A 14,119-nucleotide genomic window follows, 5' to 3' on the forward strand; every position below is an offset into this window, starting at 1 on the left:
TCTGTGAGAGTCAATGTTCTACACCTTCTGTGAGAGTCAATGTTCTACACCTTCTGTGAGAGTCAATGTTCTACACCTTCTGTGAGAGTCAATGTTCTACACCTTCTGTGAGAGTCAATGTTCTACACCTTCTGTGAGAGTCAATGTTCTACACTTTCTGAGAGTCAATGTTCTACACCTTCAGTGAGAGTCAATGTTCTACACTTTCTGAGAGTCAATGTTCCACATCTTCTGCGAGAGAGTCAATGTTCTACACCTACAGAGTCAGTGATCTTTTGAAAGAGACGGTCAATGTTCTCCACCATCTGCAAGAGAGTGAATGTTTCGCACATTCTGCCAGAAAGAGTCAGTGTTCTGATTGTTCTGTACGAGTGCTCGGCAACCCCCAGGGCAGCACATGTTGTTTTGTTGCCCTGGTTTTGTTTAAAAAAAAAAAAAAAAAAAAAAAAAAAACTTTTCTTCCTGGCCTGAATTATGGATCAGCTCTAAACACAGATAAAAGTTTTATCGGCCAAGAGAAGCAGAAGAAAGACATCAGCGCAGCCGGCCCGGGGAGTCGTGACAAAGAGGCCGCGTCCTGCATAATGCATGGGCTTTAATAGCGCCGCGGCGCACACTTGTAAAGGTGTCTCCTCGCATCGCGTTTCCTGCGGGGAGACAGACAGCCCGTAGGTGCCTCGCCGTAAATAAAGTGCGCAGGTTTCAGCGGACCTAATCTGTTGTGACGTTCAGTGAGCGTCTATTCCCCCCCCCCTGCCCGGAGGCTCCTTTCAGGGGGAGAGCAGTCACACAATGGCACCTGAAAGGGGAGCGCGGAGGAGAGCGCCAGGCGTTTGGGGCACCTCTGATGCGCTGTGATGTCGCCACATCTGAGGAGACCGGGCCCTCTGTGTCGGCCCTTTACCTGTTTTTTCCTTTTTTCCACTTCGGCCCTTTCAAATGTCACAAAGGAGGGCAGAGCAACATCAACCAAACACGCGGCTAAATAAATAATAACCGCAAAACAACCGAGGTGGGGCGGGAGGGGGGGCGGGGGGGGGGGCAGCCAGGCCTCGGGGCCTGCAGATAAAAGCCACTTTATAGGGGTGCGATTTGTTCAGTCCAACACCCCCTCTGCCCCCCCCCTCCCTCCCCGTTCCTGTAATCAAGCAGTCTCTAATTTGAGTTCCAAGCCCGGCACCAGGGGAAAGGAGGCAGCTTGTTACTTTGAAGAGCCCAGAGTGAATAACGCAGATAAAAGATTGAGCCAGAAAAAGAGGACGGGGGGAGGGGGGGAGAAAAAAAGAGGAAGGGATCACAAAGTAGCCTATTCTCTTCCCTGCCTTTGGACGGGACAGCTGAACCATTATGACTAAGTTCTGAATGACTTTTTTTCTTTTTTTTAAACGGAGGGACACTGGAATGTCTTTGTCTCCCTCTCCATCAGTCGGCCATTGTGGGCCCTGCCGCGCGGCGCTCGGCGCTCCTGAGTAAATGAAAGCTCCTCTCTAAATGCGCCGATTGTGCTGGAGGGATGCGTCTCTGAGGCCCGCTCTCCTGCACGGAGCTGTGCTGACCAGGCCAACGGCTCTCCCGCGCGGAGCTCCCCTGACCGCTGACGGCTAACGGCTCTCCTGCGCGGAGCTCCCCTGACCGCTGACGGCTAACGGCTCTCCCGCGCAGAGCTCCGTTGACCGCTGACGGCTAACGGCTCTCCCGCGCGGAGCTCCGTTGACCGGGCTAGCGGCTCTCCAGCGCGGAGCTCCATTGAACGGGCTAACGGCTCTCCAGCGCGGAGCTCCGTTGAACGGGCTAACAGCTCTCCCGCACGGAGCTCCGCTGAACGGGCTAACGGCTCTCCCGGGCTAACAGAGATTTACCGCGCGCGGGATGGTCGTTCGTCCCTCGTCCGTTCCCCCGACGGAGCGCGATATAAAAACGTTGATTTAATCACTGTTATCGGGGTCCACAGCCACTTCCAGCTGCGATCCAATATGAGCGTTTCTCCAGGTTGAAGTTTCTGTGAGCGGGAGCCATAGAAGAAAAATGGGTCCTACAGGAAAATGGGTCCTGTACTAATATTCAATTAACTTCACCTTTTCAATCTTTTTAATTTTAATACATTTTTTTTACCTTAATTTACTTTTTTCACAACCTGTCATGAGCTTTGTTATTTTCTTAGGCATTCAGCAGCTGGTCCCTGTTCTCGTTAACTGACAGGCTGAGAACGAGGAGACACAGAGTGGTCGCAATTCATCATCACCCCCACAAACATGGCTGCCTGCCTCTGAAGATTAGGAAAACCCTGCAGTTCCCGCGAAAACACCATCTGACCTATCCAAAAACAAAAACAAAAAAATAACAGTTCTCTTGTCATCTCTTTGATATATACTGTGCTGTAGTACAAACCAGCTGCCAGTGAGTTTAGCTTAAACATATACTGTATGTGTCCCTTGTTTTGAAAATTGTGAAACTTCCATCCGCATTCCAGCTGAGTATGTCCCAACACAGTCTCTGGCCCTCGAAACGCGATACAGGCGACAGCTGTTCCACCTGGCTCCTGCTTGCCTCTGCCAATGACACCATACAAAATGGAGAATCCTGCCAGGAGCACATCATTAACAAGCAGGGACCAGGCCTCACCAGCGCTAACGGCAGCGAAGAGACGCTAATCCTTTCAAACATTACCACCACGGCTCAACACCACCCCTTCACCCAACAGTCACACCTATACCGCCTTTCAAAAACGGTATTTCTTATTCCAACCATCAATAAGCACACCACTGTATTTTAGAGCTGAAGTTTGTGCGATTAACTCTATTTGCATATGTTAATGAGGGTGGGAGGCAGCGTACTTGGCCGCACAGTAAAAAGATTATTCAGTTGGAGTTTGAAAGCAGAGCTAAGACACGAGCCTGGATGGCACACAGAAAAGCAAACACCACCAGCCTGGCCTTTAGCTGCTTTTATCCGCCCTTGCATTCCACATATGCTTTTTTTTCCCCCAACATTTTCCTCATAAATTGCTTGGTTGACACTTGGCAGGACACACAGATTCAAACAGGAAGGTATTCAGTAACAGCATGCTTCAACACTTGTGAACAAACTGTATGCCACTTCACATTAATGGCAGCCAATAATTATATAATTGCAGAATAACTAATTAAGATGTACCAACTACTCTAGTCCTCTACTCTAAACTACTCTAAAAAACACTCCATCAAAGGAAATATAAGGCAGAGTCCAGAAAATGTCTGGATCAGAACACTTAACACAACTGCTACAGCATGATGCTAGTGTCCAACAAAAAAAGGAGGAAATATCAATATTAATTAGAGCAACTTGAATGAATTTAAATACATTTAAAACAGAAGAACCCACTGTTGAAATGCACTGTTTGATCTCTTTCCCACTGCAGAGCGGTTGGCTTGTGCCTTCAGCATAACCGGGGTAGCCTTGTGACAAAACATCCCACCAGGGGGTACGTGTGGTGCGCCTACCTTGACCTCTTCCTGTTTTCATCTGAGAAATCCCGCCCCAAGTTTCTGACCCTCATCGATGTCAAACGCTAACACAAGCCCTGAATTCACATCGGTGGAGGAAAAGATCTGGACTGTGGTTGCCAGAGAGAAGGGGGAGCGACACTGAGTGTTTGTGTGTTTTTGCTTGTGTTATTGTATTATACAGCATGTGGGAGGACAGGAGGTAAGTAAGTCAGAGCTCTGACACAGCAAATTCCCCCCACAGTTACTAAATACACTAGTGGACATTCTGCTGTACTGGAGCCAGTCAGCAGGGCCATGGACCTGGAGCACCCTGACCAGACCAGACCAGACCAGATCAGACTGGATATGACCAGACTACCCAAGACAGACCAAACCAGACCAGAGCAGTCTGTACTGGACCAGACCAGGCCAAATCAGAACAGACCTTACTCTGATCATCTGCATCTGCTCCTGCACCCAAAAAACAGTGCTGAGCGGCAAGCACAGCATGAGGAGGACAAGGCGTCCTTTTCAACAGGAAGCCGTGAAAAACAGCACCCCGGCGCAGCACTTCCAAACTGTAGTAACCCACCGCGGCCCCCGTCTCACCTGACTACAGACACTGTTTACTGTTCCTGCATTTCAAACAACAACGCAAGTGCTTTTTTTTTTGGCATTTGATGACCCCAACATGGCTGCATTATTCCTGCACTCCCCCCAGGACTGAAGGACAGCGACCAGTTGTTGACATCCAGAGCTGTCTCGTTCTTTGCCAGCACTGGCAGTAAAATCATACAGAACAAAAGGAGCTCTTAAGAATGTCAGTCCGTACAGTGCTCACTTTTAAGAGGACATTTCCTTCAAGTTGATTGATTTACAGTATATGCATCTGTCACAACGATTTTAGGTTGTAAAAAGTAATTATTGTGATGTTCTTTGAATAATGATTAGAGAAGTTTCCCTTAATGAGATTGAATGATGAAAACATTTGAAGATCACGAACGCGACTGACTTGCATGTTCTAACTTGCGTTCTGACTTGATATGCGCTCGAGTACGAATATGACTGAATACCGTATAGTTCCATAAATTATCAAATATATTTAAAGACCGGTTAGGTGCAGCTCCGGAGTACCATAAACTACACATTCCAGGGTGCCATTTAGACAGCGAAATCCAAAAACGATTAAGAAATGCAACCCTCAAACATCTCAGGGGATGAAAACATTTCAACAAAACAGTTACTGTGACCGATTTCACAATGCGCTGGGCTACAGCACGGTACCCGACTATAACGCCGGGGACAAAAATCACATTCACGTGAGCAAACACAGCAGAGAGCTACGCGCCGTGTCGCGGGCAGATAGGGCCGGGGCCACGTATTGGAACGTAATTAAGGATAAAGCCCAAGGTTAAATTGAATGATGGTGTTTTTGAGCAAATCCAGCTGCTGGAACAATCGGCGCTCTGTGTCTCCATACAGTCCCCTCTCTGTCCGGACGGGGGGGAAAAGCCCAGGGACCGAGCTCAGGTACGGCCGACATCAAATCAATCTCAGCTGCGGCCCTCCTCCCCTCTCCCACAGTAAGTGGCTTGTACTTATCTGTCTGCCACAGGACCTTCATGCACACACTCCACCACTGTCAAGTCCATAGCATTAAATAATTGATTATCTCTCTGCAAAGGGGCCCTGATTTCCTTGTATATAGAGTCTGGGCAACCATTTTACACAGAATTACAATATGTGGGAGCTGGGGGGAGTTAGCCTTTTAAGGGAGGCTCAGTGCAGTTTGTGTTCCTATCTAGTTGAGTGCAGTTTTCTTTTTTTCGTTCTGGTGCTAAGGAAATGTTTGCCATATTTCGGGGCTGGGGAGAAGTGAACGGCCTAAAGAAGAGTTAAAGCAGCCCTTTCAGCAGGTAGGGAGAATAAGACAGCCGTGATTGGCCCACGCGAGCTGCACGGCAGGACCAGAAGGCCTCGTGTTCTCGGGTTTTTTCCTCCCCTCTGAGACCGTACTTACATTCCGGTGGGATTTACATTCGACGCATTGCACGAATTCTTTGGTCGACACACCTCCACGAGGAGCACCAGAGGAGGTGCGGGGGCCGTGAGGGTTGGGGGCATTATTCCAAGATTTCTCTCAACACATCACCCCCGAGGACATCACTATGTTTCCTCCATCAGAAATTCAACAAACCTGTCAGGACACTTTTGACACAAAATGGCTGGGGTGAGACAACAGTAACAGCAAAATCAAGAGAGAAAAGAGAACTGCCCCCTCCCATGAATGAGACAGGCAGATAATAGTAACATTAGCAGCGCTGACTGCGGTAGGACACTGGGATCAAAGGTATCAGTGCGTATAGCCAGCATTGTTTGAAGTGGCAGTGTTGCAGACTCTGGATGACGGGCAGGTAGAGATCGCTTTTTAAGGGGTAACAAAGGGCAGATTCAAGCCCATGTAAACCACCCCGCTCAACCCCCCCCCCCCCCCCGCGGTGGCTCGGAGTCCTGGTACTCCTCCACACCACCTCCCTCTTACTCTGTGGTTTCGTGCAGCACACCGCCTCTCCCTGCCTCGCCCGTTCCCCCTGACTGACAGCTTAACTAAGGTATGAAAACAAACAGTCGCCTGCAGAATCGCAGGGCAGGAAACCGATCTGCCTCTAATTCCTCAGCGCTCCAAGCCTGCCGCCCGCCTCACCCCGGATCCATCGCTAAGCCCTCACGCTGTGTGTAATGATTTTACACCAGGATGCGCAGCCCTGCATAGGCAGCCACCTCCCCTACCTCTACACCTTTCACACTTAATGCAAACACTCGTGGAAACGTACAACCAAATAAAACAACGTCAGCCATAGAAACAAAACCGGATCCCCCGTTGTGTTCGGGGATCGTAGTTAATTTATTAGTATCGTATTTTACATTTCTGCTCGTTTCGCCAACAGAGACTGGTGATGTTCTGACACCTTGGACACAAGCAGAAGAACGGAGCGAGAGCCAGGATTGGCTCTGCACTGAGGGTCCGTTCACACAGCCCTGTCCCTGTTTGCCAATCAGGGCACAACTCTAACCTCTCCACACCAACTGTACGTAGTCAGAGGGTCAAAAGTATGGAAAAGTATGCAAAGTGCTTGTGTAAAAGTCACAAAGAGTCTGGATTCTATGCCACTGACTGAGGAGGAAGCAGGAAAAAAAACATGAATTACCAGTCATTAATTTCAAAAGGGGCAGAATTTCATATTTTCCTCATTTATCTTTGAACATCTTTTGTAGCCGTGTAACAATGACACAGAAAAGAGGCTCTAGGTGAGCCGCACAAAGCCGGTTTGGCTCCAGACTCAATATGTGCATGCTTGAGAATATGCAGCAAGGCCAGCGTGCCAGGAGGTACCTTTTTATCTAGATGTGGGCCTTTATCTGTGACTTTACCTCCATTCATTTAAACCTACAGGCATGCTTGGCCTTTGTATTGATTTTAACCCAACAATTAATGTGGTCTCTGATTTATCATAACACTTTAGATCTTAATCATATGGCATTTTCTGCTTGCGCTCTTTGTTTGTGTTTTAATTAAGGGGACCTTGTGTGTCTCCAGCCCTGAGCTCCTTTTTAATTGGCAGTATTTACATCAGGCAAACTTCAAACACAGAGAAAGACGTTTGTAAGGGAGAGGAGGGGGGGGGGGGGGGGGAGAGGGCCTTTGAAATGTCTGCAGTCAAATGAAATGGCATGCTAATTAAAAACCTAGGGCTGCCAGTGTGATATGAAAAGTATTTATATATGTAACATCGTCTGTAGACCTGGTCACATTTCAAATTTTATATTCTGTATCACCCCTACCTGTGTTCATCTTTGCAGCGATGGCTGACTATTCATATCCGTCAAATAAACCTTTTTAAAAAATTTATATGAAAAGACCTGCTTTGAAAAAGCTAAATCATTTCAAACATTTTAACTATAGCTCTTTGATCTACAGTGGCATATACTAACGCAGGAACAATGAATCTAGTTTACCAAGGCATGATTTACACTCGACCTCACTGCAGCTATTGCCTATATGAATACACGAATACACTTATTAAACTATACGACTATTTTATGTACACAGAGTGAAAGTAATCCAATAATGAAAAATCAGGGGAAAATATTATTTGTCATTCTGTAATGCATATGAGTCAAACATCCATTAAAGGTGAAGTTGTTAAAAAAAAAAAAAACTGCAACATCCAGTAATCTGGCACTCTAAATATTTTTCAGATAGAAAGAATAAGCCGATTTCAGGGCATTAGATACGAGATGATCACAAGTGGAAGAGTGAGCCATACATTTGGTGAAAACCTGTGAAGCTGAAACAAAAGACACAGAGAGAATAGATGTAGAAAATGGGATTTCTCTGTGCAGTTCAAACTGTGTTTGTTGTAATGCGGCACTATGAGGGTGGACCACCCAGAAACTACTGCCTGGAGGGAGGGAGGGAGGAAAAAGAAGAGAAAGAGAGAGAAATTATGGAAGAAGGGAGAGGAAAAGATAGGAGGAGATGGAAAGAGAATTAATTACAGAGGAGTGAGAGGTTGAGACCATGGTTATGATGTGTTTGTGTGCGTGTGTGTGTGTGCGCACGCGTGTGTGTGTGCCAGTTCAGGCATTCCTATAGACACTGCAAAACAGAAGTATTTAGCTTGGACATCAGCTCCTCATCGGACATATAATCTCATGCCTCAGTTTATAATTAAAGAGGGCAGCAGGATTATCTTTCATCAGCAACAAGAAGTTACAAGACTGCTTGGCTCCAAGTATACTGCGTGGCTTGATTAATACTATGGCTATGCTGTGCTGGAAGTTTAGTTTGCTTTCTGAGGGTGTAGTTCATTAGCAAGTGAAAAATGGACGAGTATGGATAACGTATCAACTTTGTTCTTCGATCTGTTTGTCTTTGATGTTTTCAGGGCTTATTTCACATTCACTGCACATTCACATGAGCACTACGGTTAATTTTCATAAGGAGATACAGCCAGACTATGTACTATATCACAATGGATCATGTATTGTGATTATTATTATTATGGTTATTATTATAGTTATCATCATTACTATACTATATAATATATTTTAGTTATAAATATGTTTTTCAAAAAGCAGTCAGATAACAGTGACGTTATCTCATCTTCCATTTTAGTATTGTAATGTACCGTAGGATTTGTACATTAGGGGAACGTATATATTTCTTGGAAAATTATGCCCTTAAAACGGTTTGACTTTTTTCCTTCACGGACTACAAGTGGACCACAGAGGAAAATAATACTCAGAGCCCTTCTATCTATTGTAAGGGATGAGATTGATTCATCCTCCCCTGATTGAGCTGTGTCAGGTCCCAGATCAGTCCTCCACGCCACACAGACTCACCCTTTATTTCACTCAGAAGCTCGCTCGTGTTCAGTCTTTCCATCTTTTCTTTCCAGTCTTTAGAGAGAAGTTTTTCCATGCAAGATGAATCTGGAAGACAAAGAAACAGCATACCCTTTAATAGGTGAACCCATCCTCCATACACTGTACTTCTTTAGCATATCACTTTGTAGGCTCAGACTTTGCCTGCATAGTGATTTCTATCTGAACATAATTCTTTTGTCGGTTAACACTGATTTCACTAACTGCCAAAATGCCTGAGCTTGAATATGACCTGCTTTTTTAGATCTGTTTGGGTTGAAAGTATTAAGGACAAAGAACCACCACGACTTAAAAACATACACCGTCTGGGTGAGATTTTAAAGGCAACACTTATCTGTTCTCACCCACGATTTAGACATGCATTTATGTGTGTTCAACAAAACACATGAAAACAATTCACTATATGAAAGGCATATCTTGCGGCGTCAAATTACTAGTTATCTAATAAAATTAAAACCCTATCAGCTCTATAATTATACAGCTCTACCTCTGCAAAAGGACGAAGGAAAACATAGAAGGTCCAATGACATTAATTGTGAATGTTGCCAACAGACAGAGAGGCTGTTATTTCAAAAAACCATTCTGCAGAAGATAGAAAAAAAACTTCAATCAACATTGAAAAGTGGCAAATATTCCCGTCTGAACTGCTTTGCAGAAAAATCAGGCTGATGTTTACTCTAGGTTGTTGAAAAATCAAAAGGTATTATTACAATAATTACAGAACTTACAGTAGACTACATTCTGAATTAGCCAGGGTTACTGCCAGCATTGTCACGCTGGAGGTAAAGGTATGCGTTCGGTACATGTTGCTAACCTTAAAATAACTAACTCTGGTAAAACACATGAACTACAATGTTTTGCTCGCAAACAGCCTTTGTAATACAGTTTCCAGTAATCTTAGCATTGCGTAAACCCTTCCATTAACCCCAACACAAGCTTAGAAGAGGGCGTCTCACAAAGAACACGGTTACCGAGTGCCAAATGATGGGATTTATCTATTCCTTTCATCTTTCTCCTTCCAAGACGCAAAATAACCAAGATTTATTGTCCTATGGCCGTGAATATTCCAAATTAATTATTCAAATGCAGATAAGTAATGCATTTGCTAAAATGCACACATATACAGTAAGTGAGCACTTTATTAGGTATTTATTAGACTTCTTTCCTAGACTTATTGGTCTTCTACTAATGTAGCCTATCCACTTAAGAGGTTTGACGAGATAAGAGATGCTCTTCTACATACGACTGTTGTAACGTGTGGTGATTTGCGTTACTGTCAACTTCCAGTCTGGCCCTTCTCCACTGACCTCTCTCATTAACCAGGCACTTTTGCCTGCAGAACTGCTGTTCACTGGATGCTTTCTTATTTTCACACCATTCTCTGCAAACTATAGAAACTGTTGTGCGTGAAAATCCTAGGAGATCAGCAGTTTCTCAGATATTCACCCAGTATGGCACCAACAATCAAGTCACTTAGATAAAATGTATTCCCCATTCTGACATTTGGTCTGAAAAACAGCTAAACCTCTTGACTATGTCAGCATGTTTTTTATGCATTTAGTTACTGCCACTTGATTGGCTGATTAAATATTTGCACTAATAAGCTGGTGTACAGGTCTAACAAAGTGCACAGTGAGTGTCTAGTGTCTGCATAGGCTCCATATAACCTCTATGGAGTGAGGGTGAAAGCAGTTTAGTTGTCTGGCGGGGGTCAATACGGCGAGGGCAGGGAGAGATAAATGGGGTGGGTGTATGGGGGGGGGGACTACAAAGGCACATTTAAAGGAAGGTAAGAGGTGAGGTGGGGGTTTGTTCACCGCGCACACGAACACGACGGCGATGAAGACAATTAACATTTGTCTGGCTGGACGATGAATCAGCGGCAGGAATGGCTGGAATCTGCGCGATAAAGAAGGCAGCGCTCGCCAGCCCGGACGGAACAGGACGACCGTACCCTGCCCCGCGCAGAGGTCAGCCAGTTCCCATCAAACGCAGCTCTTCCTCCGGGTCTCACGGGCCCCCGAAACGCGCCGCGGACGGGCTGACCTTCACCCGGGGGCCCTCAGGATGTGGCCCCCAGAGCGGGGAGCCCCAAGGTAACGGAGCTGTGTGAGCCCCGTTTCACCAAACGCTGAGAGCAGCCCTCTCTGCTCTGTCCTCTCTCTCTTATTCTTTACAGCAGCAGCAGGCGTTCCCAAAAAGGCCACGCCCAAGCGTGAAGCCATGACACCTCAGTACTGTAAAGTGGATGCAACTGCTCAGTACTGGGGAATGACACTATCCCCCCACTGCATGGCAGTCGCAGGAAAGTGATGTAAATTACTGTGTATTTGGGTGAAAACGTCGTAGGCCAAAATCTTTGAAAAGCTATAATAATAATAATAATACATGCAAATACAACAGAACCATAACAAAAATAACAAATTAAATAAGGGGGTAATGCCAAATGTTATGCAGTAACTAGGTAGACTAACCTGGCAGAGCAATCCCAAAATAATGTAGTGATGCTCGAGTGAAATTTTGGAACAGGTGAGGTAAGATCTCTCCTGTATAACTGACTCTGGGTTCAGATGCTGGGCAAATGGCCCTGTGAACTGCATCACCCCATCGCATGTTCTCTGCATTTTTACACAGCATAACTATGCTCAGTGTCTGAGTATCACCGCTGCTTTTCTACCTTTGCTTTCTGGCTTCAGTTGTCATCTTTGGAATGTGTTTTCAACAACATGATATATTATGTGTGTGCCTTCCAGTGCCCTTGACTCACGAAGATTGCATTCTTACAAGCTTGTAAGAATGGATTTGTTCTCTCACAAAAAGGGCAAAAGCCAAAAGCAGACATTCTTGTTGTCTGTGCGGAAAGCCCAGAGGCACCATGTTAAATGGTTAAACGCTTCTGCAGACAATGGGTCATTTGTGAACGCCCTGCTAACAAAAGGGCTGAAATTCATAAGTGCACATTGTGCGTGTCTCTGAGATTCACTTACAAGAATGTTGTATTGTAGTCATGAGGTACTTCTGGCACTTAAAAACACCAAATAAAGCCCTCACATGCACACAGAAGTCACGCATATCGGATCATTTCTCAAACACTGTACTCTGGCATCTACAGAAATTAAACATTTTATTGACTGAACAAAGTAAATGTACTTTAACCATACTGATAGAACTAATTCGCAGGTCGTGTTGCAGAAGTATAAACTGAAAAGGCACTTTGGCTTTCTGTAATTAATGGTGTTCCATAAAAAAGCATTGAAACGGCAACCTTGATTAATACCCTTAAGTATATGCTTTGCATACAATGACATACGGTACAGTGAATGGAGGCAGAATATGGCATTGTGTTTTGTAATTCTATTCGCACGGCTCAGGATCCGGGTTTCCTCCGAGTGAGAGCTAAGCACTCACGGTACAGGGCCTGGGATGAAATGGAATTAGCCGCAAGATTTACGGTAGCCACTTAGGAAAGAAAATACAATCTGTAACTCTACACTACATCTGTACTTCATTCCGAAGAGAATTGCAGAGGTAAATTTATGCTCCAGGGTTTGACAAACAAAGCTGACAGGGAGGAAGAGAAAAAGGGAGGGAGAGGGAGGGAAAGAGAGAGGGATGAAGAGACGCTTTACCCTACATGGCGTCCTGTCCACCATTACTCTTGCCCTTTCTACTTTGCAGTAGAGATATAAGGACTGTTTAGACTGCTGCGTGTGGGGAATATGATTTCTTTTTATCCTGTACTCTGTAACCGCAACCTACCTTTCACCAAAAGGATTCCTTCCACCTGTACCACAGAAAAACCTAAAAGCTTTTAGCCCACAAAAACACCCGAGAAATCACACAATACAGGAGCAGCCAGTGCTTTGTGTGGGTCTCTCACAGAGAGTAAACCTACTGCTGCATTCTGTTCTGACTGTTCAATCGGCCGAAAAGGTCCCTCCAGGTTTGGTTGATGCAATGTTACTGACACTCACAACAAACATGGGCTGAGAGTGTCCACGGTGCGCACTCCTGGCCAGCCAATGAGAGAGAAGAGAGAGAGTGAGAGACAGAGTGAGAGAGAGAGAGGATTGTGGGACGTGTGGTCTAGCTGCCCCTCGGTAGGACTGATTTGGTGAAGAATGAGTCACCATTCGGCACCCTCGCTGGACGGATATACCACCAGACTGGAGGGATCCTATCCCACTGCGTGCCCACTGTATCAGATACCGGCCTGTGCAGTGTATACACCACAAACAATAACATTCCTTCTCTGCAATTACCAGGACTGGACCTCCCCTCTGATGGAGAGAGGACCTGAGCTCTCTGGTGAACGTGTGAGGGGTGTGAGGAGCGGGGGAGAGGGAGAGGAGGCGTGAGGAGGTGTGGAGGACAGAGGGAACGGGAGAGAGGAGTGGAGGAGTGGCGGGGGGGAAGGTCAGCGAGGCGTTTTCGCCGAATACTTCCCGTGCACTGTGGGCTCCGAGACGCCCAACGGCCCGCAGATGCTGCTCCTGCACTTGATCATTAAGGAATGCGCCAACTGTTTGGGAGATAGGGCCGTGCCAGCTCCCATCATGCTCGGCAGTGCCCCCCCCTCCCTCCATCGGCACTCCTCCGCGCCCGTACCTCTGCTCCGACACACACGCGCACCGTGCGCCAAGCAGCACAAAGAGGGAGGCTCACGCAGGAATGTGAGGGGGGGGGGGGGCAACCTATCAACCATCAGCCTAAAGGTGAAAAGAGCCCCCCTCCCAGGTACGACTGTAAAAACACCTGAACTCAGCCCATAATCCAAGGCCAGAAGACAGTTTAAACTAACAGAGACTTCCCAAAAGGGCCTCAGACCAGGTTAAAATTCCTATGCACGTTTACCAGCGCACAAAACACTCAGCTCACACAAACATGTCTGGCTTTTTTCTGAGCACCCTCGTAAAGGAGAAGAATGCGTTCAGATCAATAATCGTAGTGCTTATAGATTTCTTGCATTCTTGCATGCCGTTCTAGCTCCTGGAGTGGTATACACGGGAGTACAGGAATTCTGCCTAATATCAGAATAGCACTGATCCGCACATTCAGACAACTCTGAGCATGCAAAGCTGAGACGCTTCTGTGCAACACTATACAAACTGGCTGCTTAAGCTGGAATGTTATTTAAAAAAAGGAACATTTCAGCAAATACAGCATCAAGAAGAAGAAAACTAAGAAGAAGACTAAGAAGAAGAAGA

General features: G+C 46.0%; 1 protein-coding gene across 12 annotated transcripts in view; it reads right to left on the reverse strand.

Moving 5' to 3' along the window:
* sox6 (SRY-box transcription factor 6) overlaps window positions 1–14,119 on the reverse strand; it is a 185,296-nt gene that overhangs the window by 82,388 nt on the left and 88,789 nt on the right. For all 12 annotated transcript variants that reach the window (XM_061244563.1, XM_061244560.1, XM_061244556.1 and 9 more), the window contains one exon: window positions 8,871–8,960. In XM_061244563.1, the coding sequence (XP_061100547.1) occupies window positions 8,871–8,960 (90 nt within the window). The remainder of the gene's footprint in view (window positions 1–8,870; window positions 8,961–14,119) is intronic.

The sequence above is a fragment of the Conger conger genome, chromosome 6 (assembly GCF_963514075.1).
Source record: "Conger conger chromosome 6, fConCon1.1, whole genome shotgun sequence".
NCBI classification, from domain to species: Eukaryota; Metazoa; Chordata; class Actinopteri; order Anguilliformes; family Congridae; genus Conger; species Conger conger.